Genomic DNA, 18,492 nt, shown 5'->3' with positions numbered 1-18,492 from the left:
TATATAATGTATATTAATAAAACCAATAATAACAAGTATACAATAATAGCACCAATATACATATAGAAAGTAATTACACCAATCTGTAGGAAACTAATTAAATGTGTCAATGAAAACTAATTTGTCATTGAAAAATAATTTGTTTTATTTCTGGGAACTAAAATTGGGGCAGTATTAATTTTTGATTAATAAAAATAATTTTCATTTTTGATTTTAAAATTTACTTTAATCTGCACACTTTTTTAAATAAAAAATATTTTTTTTTTGCCATTATTCCTTTTTTTTTTCTTTTTTTGAGTATGTTTTGCTTATGTATGAGGTGGTAAAACATTTAACCGAAATTTTTTACGTTTTTATGCGTCGAATTTAATGCTTTTTAAATGCCAGTTTAATACATTCAAGGGATGAATTAAGCATCTATTTTATACAAGTATTACTCAAGATATATATTAGTTATGAGAGTCTAAGTGAACTTTGCTATTTTTGTTGCAGTAAATTTGATAATAAGTGTGTAATAGTTGTGATCAGGTAAATTTGATTTAATTTGCCCCTTAGTGTTAGAAACTTCCAAGTTCTTTGATCGGTACAAATTTGTTGGTAACAAAATAATAAACTTCAAATGAGGAGTAAATAATTGATAGAGTGCTTTTTTCTTAGTATAATTATTTGATAGAACACTAATTATTCTTAATATTTAAGCACTAACTCTTCTTAGTATGACAGAGAGTAAATACAGATATTTCTCATTGGCTTTTTGTTTTATCTTTTAGCAGACCTACAATTTGCCATCATACCTTGTCTGAAACAGCTTTTCTGCCCATTTTTGTCTTTTTACTTTACCAAATAATTACCAATGCGAATAACTCAAGATATAAAAATGATAATTTTATAGTTCGAAAGAAATCAACCACCAAATTTTAGATTGCTCTGGTAATGTTTCGTTAAGATATTTCAACTTAAGTTGTTAAATTTTTAGTTGACTCTATATTTTTGCTACATTAGAAATACAGGTATGTTCTAATTAAATTAATAATTACTCAAGACTGGTTAACCTAACGAGTTCCAATTATATACCATTCGATAGAGAATCAATTAACTAAGACATTTAATACGGTTTTAATTGTATTAGTTGGTTTCAAAGATAATTGTGGAAAAAACAAAAATTTCACACAAATAAAGTAGTGACTATATTTATGCAACCCACTGTATTTGTAAAAAAGTAAATAATGTAAATACAATACACTAATTATTCTTAGTATAAAACTTTTTATTTCTTTAAATATTTTCTTATTACAGAACACTTTATTTTTATCTTTCAATCATAACAGGTGGTGGCAAGTTCCATACTTTTGGATTGGTATCAAAATGTATGATCTTGTAGCTGGTAGAGAGTTAATGAAAAAAAGTTATTATATCAGCAAGGAAAAAGTTCTTGAACAATTCCCCATGTTAAAAAAAGAGAATTTATGTGGTGGAATTGTATATTTTGATGGTATATATTTTTTTACATAATCTAAAAAAAGAAAAAAATTGTTTAATAATTTGTATAAGCTCAGTATTTTATTAACATTTTTATAATTTAATTTTACATTATTGCATTAACTTAATTAGTTTTTTATCTATTTACAAAATTTAATCATAAACAAAAATCAAAAATCAATTATGTGGTTCATAAATAAAAAGAAAAAAATCAATTAGCTTCTGTATTTAAAGTAATTTCCTGCGTAGATTCTTGTACAGCTTGTGGTTGGGACAACATACCTGTTATAGTCTTGCAGAAGTGTTCTCTTTAGCTGTTGTCTATACTTTCAAAAATATTTAATAAGTGCTTTTCAGAGTCTCATTTTCCAGCCTGTTGCAAAGTGGCATCTGTTATTCCTATTTTCAAAAATTCTGAAGAGCGATCTGACTCGTTTAACTACCATTTCATCAGTCTTCTTCCTTTCATAAGAAAGGTTTTTGAGTTTTTAATTAACAAACACTTAATCTCTCATCTTCAATCTAATAACTTACTTTCTGATCATAAATATGGATTTCGATCTTCTCGTTCTACTGCTGATTTGTTAACCATAATAACAGATAGGTTTTATCGTGGATTAGATAGATGTGGAAAGGCTAAGGCTATCGCTCTCACATTTCTAAAACCTTTGATCAAGTTTGGCATGCTGGTCTTCTCCATAAGCTTTCTTATGGTGTATCAGGTAACATTTTTAAGATTATTGAATCCTTCCTTACCAATCATAGTATAAAAGTTGTTCCTCAAGGTTCTATTCTTGGCCCTATTTTCTATAATTTACATTAAATATCTTCCAGAAGTTCTCACATCTGAGGTGGCATTAGTTTATTTTGGGATTATTATTGTTTGGCGATAGTACCAGTTATTCTTGTCTTGATAAAAAGCCAACACTCTCTGATTGCTTGGAGGGGGGATTTGAGCTTGAAAATGATCTCACTTCTGCTACAGCATGGGGCTCTCAGTGGCTGGTGATTTTTAACTCAGATAAAACTCAATTTTTTTCAGTTAATCTTTATCACAATAATCTAGATCTTCCTATATTTATGAATTGTAATGTACTCTATGAGTCATCTACCCTTCATCTTCTAGAATTAACTCTTACTTCCGATCTTTATTGGAAACCATATATCAAATCAATTGCAAAATTAGCATCTGCCAAGGTTGCATCTCTTTATCGTGCTTGCCACTTTCTTACTCAGGGTTCTATTCTTTATCTCTATAAATCTCAAATCCGTCCTTGTATGGAATACTGTTGCCATATCTGGGGCGAATCTTTAAATGATGTCCTTTCTCTTCTAGACAAGGTACAAAAACGTGTTGTAAACATAGTTGGACCTACTCTTGCAGCCAACCTCCAACCATTATTACATTTTTTGTAATTTTGCTTGTCTTTCTCTTTTCTATAAATACTATAATATGCACTGCACTAAAGGCTAGCGTCTCTTGCCATCTACTAAAATTCATTTGTGTGTTACCTGCCATACAATTAAGTCTTATCCTTTTACTGTGGCTGTTCCTTATTGCTCCAAAAGTTCTTATTCATCTAGTTTTTTTCTCAAACACCAGTTCTTTAGAATTCGCTTTCTTTATCTTGTTTTTCTGATTCATATAATTTGCAATCTTCTAAGTTGTCTGTCAATCATTATCCTGCTCTATAAACTTCATCTTTTCTCTTCCAGTAACTTCCAATTCTAATAGTGGGTGTGTACAGCTTTGTTGGAAGTGAAGTTGTTGAAAAAAAAAGTATTCCCTGACTTGAAACTGTTTAAGGTCAACACCTTAAAACAACACCCATGCAACATCTGTCAAGACAAATGTTGCATGAAATGTTGCATGGAATTCTTGAGCAACTGTCCTAGCTTTAGAAACAGTGAGTTTAGAAGATTTGGCAAGGAAAACTATCTACAATGCAGTATGTTTTTGCTTATAGCTGTTCATTTAGAAAACAATGTTGATGGAGTTAAGACAGGAAGAGGTAAGAAAGTTTCCTGCATGGAATGTTCTTCTACATGAATTTTTACCTCTACAGGGCTTGTTGATTGTCTGCATTTCTTCTTTGCCTAATGATTATTTCATTGGTTATTTCTTCTTTATAAATAATTAAATCATTTTTTGCTGGATTTGCAATGATTCTAAATGAAAACATTTTATGACTGAGTAATCGCATCCAAATGAAAATCTGTAAAGGATATTTAAAAATATAAATAGATTAAATGTTTGTATGGTTGTTGACTTTTTAAAAAAAAAAGAAAGCTTGAATAATAGTTAGTAAGTTTAATGAGTAAAAATAACTTACAACTTTATAGTTGCGCCTGCTCCAAGTGGTTCTATAAGTTTAGTGCAATATTTATCAGATAATGTTTGAGACCTAGCATTTAGCTTCTAAATAGAATTTAAAATTAATTTAAAATTAATTAATTAATTAACAAGACATTAAAAATGCCAAACTTACCTCTTAACTTCTTGAACTGCGTTGCTAATATCCTTCTCAATATAGCAACATTTTAGAGCAGCTGTTTATTTTAGGAGACATCTTAAATTTTTTTTAATCTAAAAAATCATAAACACATTTAATAAAAATTAAAACATTTAGATATTCATTTGAGAACTCCAAGGTTTGGAATTATTCTCTAAGGAAATTACTGTGATGCAATCTTTAATGATTGTGCAAATAGAACTTTACAAAACATTAATAATTGTCCCAAGGGAATTGTTGTGTAGCAATCATAACATTCAAGAAAGCAATATTTTTTAAAGTAGCTGTCTAAAAACCTTAGCAAATTGAAACATTTTTTTCAGGCAATGACTAGAATGCGGTGTTGTCGAAGACTGGAATAAGATTCAATAACTTATAGAAGTATTAGTTTCAAACATAAATCACTAGTACAAATCACATAAAATACTAAATTGTGGCTCAGAACCTAGTTATACCAAACTTAATTTTACAAGGTATTGCATGCCCGCAACCTAATAAACTGCTGATGGTCTTGAAATTTAATAAAAACTTAAAAAAAACTTAATAAAAAAAAAATTATAATAGTCTTTACTTGTTTTTTCTTTTTTTTATAGAAGTTTACAGTTATACAATAAGGAGTTATAAAGTATTGAACATTAACCGATAACTCAAAAAAAAAGATTTGATAGATTTTCTACTACTTACTAAAACCCCTATATAAAGAATAGTTATAGAAATGGTCTGTGTGGAATAGATTTACCATGACCCAAAATAAATGGTCATGGTAAATTCATTATTTCACATATTTTTAAGTCTAATTCAAAATGTTTTTTAAATTTTTATACGTTTTAAACGGGTATTCTAAATATTATTTCAGGTACTAATATCCAAACTGCTGATAAATAGCCGTTTGCGCAACAACTACCAAAGTGTTTAAAAATTTTTTAAATTAGTTATTAGGGTGTTTCATATTTTATCAATTTTTGAAATTAAACTTGCGAATCCATTTATAAATTGACCATTTATATGAAAATAAGTTCAAGCAAAAAAATATATATAATTTTTAGGGTCCCCGCCAGTTCAATTTTGGGCAAAAATATTGGGTGTTTTTAATGCCTGGCGGGGACCTTAAAATTTATCCTATAAAATTTTTTATTATTTTAAATAATATAGATTGGATTGAATATTAGTTACATAAAAGGAGCATGTTGAAAAAATTAAGATATGCCTCCGAGTTATAAAATACATCACCGAGTTATAAAATAGGTCTTTGTGAAAAAAAAAAAATTTTTTCAATCAATCTTAGAAGATTCTGTAGAATAATTTCTTAATTTTTTCAACATGTTTCTTTTATGTAATTAATATTCAATCCATTATAAATTATTTAAAGGCATTTAAAATACCCAACATTTTTTAACCAAAATTGAACTGGCGGAGACCCTAAAAATTATATATATATATTTTTTGCTCAAACTTATTTTCATATAAATGGTCAACTTATAAATCGATTTGCAAGTTCAATTTCAAAAATTTATAAAATATGAAACACCATATTAGTTATGTTATAAATTATTTTTTTATTTATAAATTTAAAAGTTAGACAATATGTATAGCTTTTCTACCGCTTACTAAAAAAATATTGAAGCAAGGAATAAGTAAAAAAATATTGAAGGAATAAGTATAGAAATGGTCTGTATAGACTTATCAAAACCTGTATTTTATTGGTCCAGACAGCTAGTAATTTAAATAAGAGATAAAATTTTCAAGTTAAAATAAATTTTTTGCAGAAGTCTTTATAATTGTTGTTAGGTTTAATAGTCATTGTTTACTGGTTCATTGTTATTGTTTATTGAACTTACATAACCAATATAGTACTGTTCACGAGTCGGGTACTAAAGTTTGAACTTATTGTTTTACTTGTTTTTAATATTGATAGGGCAACAAGATGATGCTCGTATGAATTTGTTGTTGGCTTTAACTGCAATACGTAGTGGTGCAACTTGTTTAAATCATGTTGAAGTCATAGATCTTCTTACCAATCAGGTAATTATGTTGAAGTCATTAAACTTTATACTAATCAGGTAATTATGTTGAATTCATTAAACTTGTTTAATCAGGTAATTATGTTAAAGTCATTAAACTTCTTACTAATAAGCCCACGTAGCAAACAATATTGGCGCAATATTGAGGTGATATTGTCTACAATATTGGTGCAATATTGTAAACTATGTTGTGCCAATATTGTCATGTGAACATTTTCCCAACATTGGCCAATATTGGCGGTACAATATTGCACCAATAATGTCAATTCAATATTGGCCATTATTGGCAGTACAATATTGCGCTAATATTGCACCGCTAATATTGACCAATATTGGCAAAATGTTCACATTGCAATATTGGCGCGATAATGTTTACAATATTGCGCTATTATTGTAAATAATATCGCGCCAATATTAGGGATATAATACTGGCCAATATTGGCGTAATATGTATAGTTGCCAATATTGTAAATTATATTAAGCCAATATTGAGTATTTTCGGTTATTAATTTTTATTATTGAAAATTAATTAAAAAAATATTGTCAAGACAATATAATATTAAAAAAATATTGTCAAGACAATAAATTTTTAAGAATTAAAATTTATAACAGTTTTCTTATTTAAATCAAAATATAGTACCAGGTTGCATCATTCTTTTGAGTTAAACAGGTTATAGCCAAGGAGACGACAATGATCATAGAGCGCTCTAAGAAAAAAAAAATTAAATCATTAAATTTATTTGAAGTTATTTGAAACAGATACAAATGAAAGAAAAAGATAGAGAGTGCTCCAAAATCAAAATATAATAAAATAAAACCAAGGCTATTTAAATACAGGCACAAAAAATATGTATATATATATAAACTACTATATTTATAAACTACTGCATTATACTCTAACTATCAGATAGTAGACACTAACTATCAGATAGTAGGCACTAACTATCAGATAGTAGGCACTAACTATCAGATAGTAGGCACTAACTATCAGATAGTAGGCACTAACTATCAGATAGTAGGCACTAACTATCAGATAGTAGGCACTAACTATCAGATAGTAGACTTTCATTATTTTGCTGATACTTATTTGATTGCTCAATATTGGGTGTTGCTCAGTTATGGTTCTATTTTTTCTTCCATCATCTCTATCAATGGCCGTTGCCAGAAAGCTGCCAATATATTCTTTAATACTTTTCTTAGTAGCGATTTCAAATTGAACAAATACAACTTATTTCAAGTCCCATTATTGTAAAATAATTAGCTTTTACTAAAATATTTGTTTATTAAATGGATATGGAATGTAGAATACAAAAATCCTGCCTTACGTATAATTCCTTCCATTTACCTTTGTTTCCTTCCATGCATTGAGTATAACAACTCTACTATAAATACTCTTTTAGCAATTAGCGGTATTAAGATTGTTAGTTGATAAGCCGTTGTTGTTTGTAATCATCTTCTCCATCCAATTCAAGGAAGTTCATCTAAAATAAATAAAAAAACATATGTAATATAATTGGTTATAATAAAAATTTAATGGTTCTTCACATGTGTATGTTTTAGACGGGTTTCCATAATGTGATATTCTTATTAACATATGGCATTATGGAAGACTAAAAGCAATTGGTTACAAATAGATGCATAGGTCAATCTGTATTGCAGATCAGGACTGATGTTTTTAATAAAATTTTTACAAAGAAATGAAGGTAAAGTCTCCAAGGATAGATATAGCTTTGTTTTCTTTAGACAGTTTTATTAGTTAAGGATTGATACAGAATGCAATAAAGTTATCCAACGACATGGTTGGATGCCTGTAAACACAGCTAATGATCATATTAGATTTTTGTGTGTTTACTATTTCAATAAAAATGGATTCTAGTTCTTTTGCTTTATATATAATCAGATCATTTCTTGGTTTATATAAAAATTTTCTTGATATACAATAGTGCACCTCCAGGATGAGATTCAGTTGGCATTTGTTCATACCAAAACCCATTAAGAGAGATGTTGGTAGAAGGGGTTTGATTTTTTAATAGTCTAGATTCGAATATTCCAATTATGTCAAATTCAATTTTTGTAGATAATAGTAAATTTTCAAAAAAATCAGAGTTTTTAGTGAGAGAAGTAATGTTGAGATGAAGGACCTTAAATGATGGTTTGTTACTTGTAATATAACTAAGATCATCAATATATCTATAGATCTGTTGACATTTGATGTATTGGTCTGTCAATTTTATGAACACAATTTCGTTATGGTCCCAAATATATGCATCCTAACTTGCCTATTTATTATGGGCAATAATTAATTTTGCTTTTGGGGTTCACTTGTCAATGTCACTTCTATATTAGGTAACATTGACAGTAGTATGTTTTATGCTGTAAATATTAAAGTTACATCATGAGGGGTAAAATTAAAGAAAATATTTTGAATATATATTAGCACTAACCTACTAGAGGCCTTTTAAATAATCATCAGTAGTGCTGTTTTTGGTATTCTTGCAAGATATTTGTATTAAAAACAAAAATAAATAAATTTTCAAATTGTTGCTATGGGTAACTATTGATTGCGAAAGCTTGAATTGTAATTATAGACAGGAAATATCAATTAAATGTATCATGTTTTTGTTTCTGCAAATGCTTTTCATATGATAATAAAAAACTTTCGTTGTTAAATTCAAGAAAGACGAAAAGTTGGAAAAAAGATTTAATTACACTTTTGTGGGCACGTTGACAAGTATAAACATGGTTGTCAAATCGATCAGTTGAGAAGTCAGTTTTGCAACTGGAAATATGTCCGTTTATACGTAATCTTAAATTATTAGTTTTACCAGTATGTTTGCATGTTAAACATTTTAGGTAATAAATTACATTTTTGCTGTTGCATGTGATGTGACTTTTCACTTTCCAAATAGTACCGTTAGATGTTTTAAACTTATCTACTTCTTGAAGGTATAGTTTGCAAATTTTGCACCGAATATCTTTGCATTTGAATATGCCAATATTCTTACTCGTTATTTCAATATTTGAAGAAGTATTTCTACTTAGTTAGTTAGGAGGTTGTTTAAAAGCTAATACAGGGTGAATATTAGAAGAAGCATTTTTAATTCTTTCATTATAAGATACTTTGAGCATAAGGTTAGCTTCTGTTATAAAAGGTTGGCAATTGAGATTACTATAGAATGTTGTCACTAAAGGAAATATTTCTTTAGATTCCTTTTGTGGTGCTGATCCTTGTAGTTTTGCATTATGGAATGCTTTTTCTATAATTTCATCAGGGTATTTGCAATCTTTAAACCATGACTTTAGTTCAATTAGACATAATTTTTCAATTTCATAATTAGATAAGCCCAAATACAAAAAGATACAACCTAAGGTCATCAACCTATCTACAAAACACTTGACATCTCAAATATCTCTTCTCACAAAAGGTCCAAAGTTTTGCCCAGCCACAAAGGGTAATTTCTTACATATTGATTCAGATATTAGAATTTTTACATGGAAACTTGTACTAAAAAAAAATTTTTTTTGTACCACAAGTAATGACATTAGTATAATTAAAAAAAAATCCAATTATAGTACTAAAACCACTCTGCCAGAATTAAACGAAATTGTTTTACAAATTGAATCAATAAAATCTATTAAAGTTCAATATGTTGATAACATTACAAAACAAGAAAGAAAAGTGATTAAAGAACTGCAACTAATGAAAGGCATAGTTATTAAAAAAGCTGACAAAGGTAATACCTTAGTTATAATGGATTCAACATATTATATTAACAAACTTGTTTATCAAGACCATCTTTTATTTCTTACTACATATGAAAAAATAAGTTCGGAATCTGATAAAATAGTTTTTAGAAATCTATTTAATTTGATAAATAAACATAAATGCCGTACAACAAATGAGATAAAATACATCACAAACTTTTAATGGAAATCAAGTAATTTCTATGTAATTCCCAAAATTCACAAATGTCAAGAAATTACTGACAAGGTAAAAGAGTCAGACTCTTTATTTATTGAAATAAAACCACAAAAAAATCTCAAAGGTAGACCAGTTATTGCTGCAATAAATTCACCTAAATCTCATTTGAGCCAGTTTCTCTATATAGTTTTGTCTCCTATTGTAAAGAAACAAATATCTTTTATTAAAGATGACTGGGATTTCCTCAGAAAAGTTCCAAGAGAGTTTGAATCAGAAAGTTGTATAATGATATGTGACATTGTTAAACTCTATACAAGCATTCCACATTATCTTAGATTAGAAGCCTTAAAATTTTGGATAAATAAATATAAAGACTTGATAGATAAAAGATTTACACCTGATTTCATAATTGAGTCAGCATCTTTTATTCTAAATAACAATAATTTTATATTCGACAAACAATTATTTCACCAAATAATTGGTACAGCCATGGGTACAGATTTTGCACCAGATTATGCATGCCTTACTATCGGGTTCCTAGAAGAGACTAAGTTTTTTCCAATAATCCTACCTCAGTATTTTTTTAACTATGAAGTAGATGATATATTGAAATTTTGTTTTAGATATATTGATGACGGTTTTATAATTTGGCCAAAACATTTTGACATCAGAAAGTTTGAAAATTCTTTAACTGAATTAAATGACTCTATTGGATTTACAATAGATTTTGGCAAGGAATTTATAAAAAGTTATAGCACCTACTGTGTAATTAACTTTTTAGACATTGCAATCATTCTTGAAAATTATAACAAAGTTCAAACAGACATTTACTATAAAGAAACACCCATGACTATTTAAACTATAACAGTCATCATCCATTTTACATTAAAAAGAATATTCTTTATAATTTAGCTAAAAGAATAATTGTTTGTACATCTAATTATGAAATCGAAAAATTACGCCTAATTGAACTAAAGTCATGGTTTAAAGATTGCAAATACCCTGATGAAATTATAGAAAAAGCATTCCATAATGCAAAACTACAAGGATCAGCACCACAAAAGGAATCTAAAGAAATATTTCCTTTAGTGACAACATTCTATAGTAATCTCAATTGCCAACCTTTTATAACAGAAGCTAACCTTATGCTCAAAGTATCTTATAATGAAAGAATTAAAAATGCTTCTTCTAATATTCACCCTGTATTAGCTTTTAAGCAACCTCCTAACTAACTAAGTAGAAATACTTCTTCAAATATTGAAGTAACTAGTAAGAATATTGGCATATTCAAATGCAAAGATATTCGGTGCAAAATTTGCAAACTATACCTTCAAGAAGTAGATAAGTTTAAAACATATATATATATATATATATATATATATATATATATATATATATATATATATATATATATATATATATATATATATATATATATATATATATATATATATGATATATATATATATATATATATATATATATATATATATATATATATATATATATATATATATATATCTATATATATATATATATATATATATATATATATATATATATATATATATATATATATATCTATATATATATATATATATATATATATATATATATATCTATATATATATATATATATATATATATATATATATATATTATATATATATATATATGTATATATATATGTTTTTATATGTACATATATATATATATATGTATATATATATATATATGTACATATAAAAACATATATATATATATATGTTTTTAATATAAAAACATATATATATAAACATATATGTATATATATATATATGTTTTTATATGTACATATATATATATATATACATATATATATATATATATATATATATATATATATATATATATATATATATATATATATATATATATACATATATATGTACATATGCCATTCAAGAAAATATATGAAATAATACCCTAATAAAATAAACATGGGAAGAATTACCCCGGTATCATAGGGTTGACATTATTAGGTGTCAAACAGGGGTGTCTTTTTCATAGTGCATTATAAAATTGTAATATAAATAACAATAAAATTGTTATACATAAATTTAAAACTATAAAACAGTTAGAAACAATAACAATACCTTATTAAGTTAGTTATTTACAAACTTAGTAAAGGATAAATTATGACGTATTTATTTCTTAAATGAATATCTTTGACAAAATAAATATATCTTACTATAAAATATATATCTTACAGATGAAATTAACTCAAAACATTTTTGTATAAAAGCTAACTTACTACTTTAATATTGCTACTTATAGTATAGCAAGATTTTTCCACTTCTTCTCATGGTGCAATCTGTTTTACATTGATTACAACAACTTCTTCTCTTAATACAATCTGTCTTTAATCAATTACAACCACTTCTTTTCATGATTCAATCCGTAAGTGTTAAATTAAAAGGCTCTCTATTTTTACCACTTCTTCTTGTGATACAATCTGTTTCAAAATAAGTTACAGCCACTTCTTCTTGTGATTCATTCTGTAAATGTTGAATTGAAAATACTTCTCATACTTTTTTTTCATAACTTGAAATTTTTATTTTAAAATCTGATTTTTTTTGTAAAAAATTAATAACATAAGGATGTCTGTTTACATAAAATATACTATTAGAAAAAAGACACTATTTCTATTTAAAAACCTGAAGGATTTTTTTTATTTTTATATTTTTAAAGCGGGTATGAAACTCTTGGAAATGAAACTTGCTGTCTGTGAACTTTTAAATTATTAAAAGTTCACAGACAGCAAGTTTCACTTCCAAGAGTTCCTGTGAATTATTAAAAGCAATTTTCAATTAATATTTTTGAGTTAATACAGAGATTAGTGCCTTATATGCAATGATCAGCAAATAAATCAAGCTTCATAGAAGATTTTATTGCTACTTGTTAGCTTCAAGTTTCACTCAATTTTCTGATGCTAAGGTTTATTATTTTCAGATTTCTAACTTGTATTTTATTTTAAAAAATTTGGTTATTGAGACTTTTGGAAAATCTAATCTCTTATACATAAATCTAGTTTATTACCTCTCCATTCAACCTCTTCATTTCATGAATCTAATGACCAAATTCTTACTGACATCCCAAAGAAACATGTGCCCCATTGTTAGACACTTCTGACAAATACATACATACAAATCTGCTTCTGTTGCTAAAGTTAAACTATAGAAGAGAATTCCCATTAATTTCTTCTTGCTTGTGGTCCATAAATTTTGAAGATGATCTTTCGAGCCTGAAATTTTTGATAAAGTCAAAAGATTTACCTCCAAGAGAAAAAATCTTGCATAAGAAAGAAAATTATTTCTTGTAATACTAGGTATATACTTCTTTAATTAATTCTAAAACATTTGAAGTATAATCAACAATATTAGGCGATGAAAATTGCTTAATCTGTTTGCATTTTATTATTGTATATTGTTATACATTATTAATATGAGTTTAAAAAGTGAATTACCAGTTTATTTTATATTTCATTTTATTAGGTCCGTAATATGCGACAAAATTAATAATATTTATAGTCAAATGTTGTTAAATGTTAAACACTGAAAAAATATGAAAATGAGAAAACGTGCTCCTCTCAACAAAGCAAAAAAACTGGTTAAAAAAAAGTTTTAACTAATTTAATGGTGGTAGAAAAACAATGAAAGATTTCTTCAACTTTTAGTTTTTAGCTTTGCAACTAAAAAATGGAAAAATTAAAAACAAAAACTAGGTGATATTGGACAAAGATTACATCACTAATCACTCTGTAAAACTTGGAATTAATGATGCAACATTGTTTTTGAAAATGAACTTGACAGTTGTTAAGGTACAAGTAATTCTCAACAAAGAATAAACATCACATGCTGACAGATTCAACAGCTCATAACACAGGTTTTAAATTGTCATTGTTGCCATTGTTAAAAATCTACTTGAAACATACATGAATTTAAAGCTCTGAATGACAACTAATGAATATCATCAACTCTGAATATCATTTAAGCGAATGATGTGGCATTTAATATTTCACAAATCTAAATCGCTTATGGATTTTAGTACAATTCAAGCAAGCATCCTGCTGCTGCAAGTGCTGTTTTAATTCCAACGATCTATCAGAATGTGAAGTTATAAGTTAATTTGGTGCATTTTTAATTTTTTTTTTACTACATCTTTCTTATTTTGCCAATATTGGTCAAAGGTCTATGCTGCTTTTTATCATTTTGTAGAATTTATGTTGAAGCATCTATCTTCAATCGGAATTCATAGGGAACAAAGAACTGAAACATTGCAATCAAAGTTCAATGTTCATTGGAACGATACTATTTTGATCATCCAGAATATTGAAAAGGTCTTTTTAATTGTGTTGTTGACTCACAAAGTAACAAATGAAAACAAGCTATTGTATAAAAGTGTATGCTGGAATGAAGGTTTAAGCTGGAATTGAAAGTATATGATGGAATTGAAAGTATATGATGGAATTGAAAGTATATGATGGAATTGAAAACTGAAATTGTTAATCTTAATCTGTAAAAACATTAATTTCTTGTCTAAATAAAAAATTATTACTTAAGAATCTTTTGGTATAATAATTAATTTTTTTTGCAATAATTAAAAAATTCAGAGATATTTTGATTTATTTTAATTTCTACTAAAATCCACCTCTTTAAATGCAAAAATATTAAAATATCCATTTGTTAAGTCCTACTAAAATAACCATTTGTGGTGGCTTCAGTGCATACATCAATTTGGAGTTTTGGTAAGTATATAAGGGTAGAATGTTAAAATAAGATTATTTATGTGGAGGATTTTATTTAAATTATTGTAAAAGCATTAAAAAATAAACTCTTTTAACTTGCTTGGATAGTAATATGAGTTATCTAGATATGAAAGACTTACAACAAAAAAATGTTTTTATTGTTATTTAAAACTGCAAAATATATAAGGACAGTGTTGACCTCTGTAAAAATAAATGCAAAATTATTAATTTTAATTTGCTAATTGTTGTTGATGTATCATTTATATATTTTTCTTTACAATGGTTTTTTAATTATATGAATTTTTAATTATATGAAGGACAATGAAGTTTGTGGTGCACATGTTAAAGATAAGTTTACAGGTGAAGAGTGGTATATAAAAGCAAAATGTGTTGTGAATGCAACTGGTCCATTTACTGATGTTATTAGAAAAATGGATGACAAAAGTAGCAAGAGTATTTGTCAACCAGCTTCAGGAGTTCATATTGTGTTGCCAGATTATTATTGGTGATTTTCATTTTTGATTGTGTTTTTTTTTTAAGTTTTGTGTGAATTTTATTTGTTTAAGTTTGATAAACTTTGCTACAGAGATACAGCTTATAGCAACAGCTGTAACAATGTAAAATTTATGAATGATAATAATACACTAATTTTTAAGTATTTATGTTAGATTTGTAAAGTTTTAAAGTAAAGTTTAGTTTCAGGTTCAGTTTTAATTCCTTTCCTTTTTATATTTTTGTATTGCAATTATATTATAAACCATGAAATCAATTGACAATACTTCAAGAGATAACTTTGAAACCAGAGCTAAACAAAATTTTTCAATATCAGATTTGTGTTTTTCAATATCAGATTTGTGTTTTTTGTGTTTAGCTCCCTTGAATTAGTATATTTCAGCTACTTTTTGTTTCCCATACAATTTCTCTGTTGACCAGTGTAACCAATTCATTTTACATATGATAATGTATTTTTTCCATCAACACCTGATTAAAATGAAACCAACCTGAAGATCCAGTTCAATGGTTTTTTTTGTTTTTGTTGCTTTGAATGTAGTATCTAATCCATATTGTTACATATTGACAACCACTTACTTTCTGTGCTGTTGCATATTGAATAATCATAAAAGTCTACATAAGTTATTTTAAAAGTCATACAGTATTATAAACATCAAATATAAATGTAACAGAAATTGATGTGCAGATTTAAATATAATAAAAAATTGATGTGTAGACTTAAATGTAACAGTAATTTTAAACTGTTAAAAAGTCAGAGGAATTATTAAGTCTTACAAAAGTCATGAAATGTTTGTGAATTTTCTAGTGAATAAAATTCAGTCACAGCTAAATTAGGGTTGGCAAAGCTTACTTAACTGCAGACCTGTGTTTAAAGTAATTTATTTTTGTTAAATAGAAAGTGCTTTTTCTATTGTGAAGGATATCTCATGCAACAGCTGCAATTTTTCAAAAAGAATTCTTTTAATTGAACCCTCACTTAATAACAAGTCACATGATTTGTTCTAATAACAAGTCACATGATTTGTTTTAATAACAAGTCACATGATTTGTTCTAATAACAAGTCATATGATTTGTTCTAACATTTTTAACTAGTGGAAACATTTTTTTGTTTTCATACTATTATGAAAAAGTTAAGTTATCTAGAAATCATAACTTCATCTGATGAGGAGCAAATCATTAGAGACACTAAATTTAAAAGTTCTAAAATTGCTGAAGAACAGCCATCATTGTCTGATGATGATATTTTATAATAAAATTGTTTTGTGATGTATTATTAGTAAGAAAGTTAGTTTAAGTGCAACATTTTTTGTTAGTATTTATTCAAACATTATAAATATACACAAGTTTATGTTCATACCACCTGAATAGTAAAAAAAATCAGGAAATTCATATATAAACATGCTCATAGCTCTTATTTAAAAATCTCTCAAAACTTCAGCAAAAGTTAAATAAAACACTTTATGCTAATTAGTTTTGACTCAAAAAAGTTTTTAAAAGTCCTGCACAGACAATTTATTCTATTTGTCAAAAAACATATGTTTTAAGTATCATGGAGATCCAGGCAGCAAAAGACATTAAAAAAGTAATAATAATGTGCCAAAAGTGTTAGATTGTATATGAATCAGTTGCCAGAATCTTCTTTATATAGTAGATATCAAAACCAAAATATTATTATAAACAATTTGAATCAATCAATAATCAGAAAAAAAGTTATGTGCATTAAGTGGTATTAGTCTGGCAAGCAATCAGGAAACAGTTTTCTATATATGATAAGATTACAAAGGCTAAAATACATTTACTAGTCCTATATGAAACATTCAGGTCTTATACAATTATTGGAATATTTTAAGAAATATTTCATTACAGTGACAAAAGTAAGCATTTTAAACTTGGATTGGACAAAGATTGCCAATAACATAACTCAGTTTTGCTCATTATTTTCTTGTTGCTATCCTGAAAAAAATTTTTTGAAATCTAGTTTTTTGTGTATAATGATTGACAAGACATCAATAAAGTTATAAAGCAAAGCAAAACAAATGTATCTATGTGCTTTTGGGATATAGAAAAATTAAGCTGGGTGCATTTTATTTGCTTTTTTGGGGAATGCAACTGAAAATAAGCAGAGACAAACAGTGATTTTCATTCAGTGCAGTGATTGTTGATACATTGTTGCCTAAATTAATTTAAGTTTTAAAAGATAGGTTCAGTGTGAGTTAAAAGTTTTTTTTACAAGGCAGACTTATTTTTAGGGCAGACTATTTGGCACTAAATTATTTTAACTAGAGTTTTGGTAAGTATCCAAAGTTATGCTTATAACATTTCACTTGCTGGCTGACTGTTATCGTAAATAACTACAATCTAAGCAACTTGTTCAACTAGCTTATGCTGGCTGACCAACAAAGATGCTGGCTTCTGGTTGAGCAAGTTGCTTAAAAGGTGGTGATATTTTTGACTAAGACAAATTTAATTTTAAATTAAGACAAAATTTTCTTTATTTCAATAAATTAAAAAATAAATAATGTATATATTGTCATGAATAAATAGAATCACATTCATGTTGGAAGAACTTGGAAACATCTATTTGAGTTCTGTTGGAAACTTTTTTTTTTGAGTTCAGAATGACTACACTAATATTTGCCAGCTAAGTGTATTTGGTATGATGATTTTGTCAAAACAATAAATCTGTTCTTCATCTGTTGTAGATGTATGCAACATGTTCTTCATCTGTTGTAGATTTTTTTTTAATTCAGATAAAACCAATTTTTTTTTCAGCCAATCGTTATCGCAATAATTTAGATCTTCCTATATTTATGAACAGTGATGTACTCGATGAGTCATCTACCCTTCATCTTCTAGGATTAACTCTTACTTCCAATCTTTCTTGGAAACCATATATCAAATTGATCGAAAAATTAGCATCTGCTAAGGTTGCATCTCTATTGTGCTTGCCACTTTCTTACTTCTATTCTTTATCTCTTTAAATATCAAATCCGTCCTTGTATGGAATACTGTTGTCATATGTCATATGTCATCATAAATTTGAATTAGAAACTGTTGTTCTAAATATATGTAGTATATGCATTTGTTTATATGCAGTAGTGGTGTAGTGGTAAAGCGTTCGCTTCATAAGCAAGAGGCTCCGAGTTCTCACCACGTCCCTGGTAGTACCGCGCTCAACTTATTTTCTCCGCGCAGCGGCCTTGTGCGTCAAGGTTCATGTTTCAGAGTTATAGAGTTGGGAGAGGGTTATAACCACA

General features: G+C 27.0%; 1 protein-coding gene across 3 annotated transcripts in view; it reads left to right on the top strand.

Moving 5' to 3' along the window:
* Positions 1-18,492, top strand: part of LOC100203459 (glycerol-3-phosphate dehydrogenase, mitochondrial) — a 70,343-nt gene that overhangs the window by 24,322 nt on the left and 27,529 nt on the right. For all 3 annotated transcript variants that reach the window (XM_065799865.1, XM_065799866.1, XM_065799867.1), the window contains exons 6-8: positions 1,329-1,492; positions 5,908-6,014; positions 15,039-15,226. In XM_065799865.1, the coding sequence (XP_065655937.1) occupies positions 1,329-1,492; positions 5,908-6,014; positions 15,039-15,226 (459 nt within the window). The remainder of the gene's footprint in view (positions 1-1,328; positions 1,493-5,907; positions 6,015-15,038; positions 15,227-18,492) is intronic.

Source organism: Hydra vulgaris, chromosome 06 (genome assembly GCF_038396675.1).
Source record: "Hydra vulgaris chromosome 06, alternate assembly HydraT2T_AEP".
In the NCBI taxonomy this organism is placed as follows: Eukaryota; Metazoa; Cnidaria; class Hydrozoa; order Anthoathecata; family Hydridae; genus Hydra; species Hydra vulgaris.
Note: the sequence above shows the minus strand (reverse complement) of the source record. Positions and strands in the feature narration are given on the sequence as shown.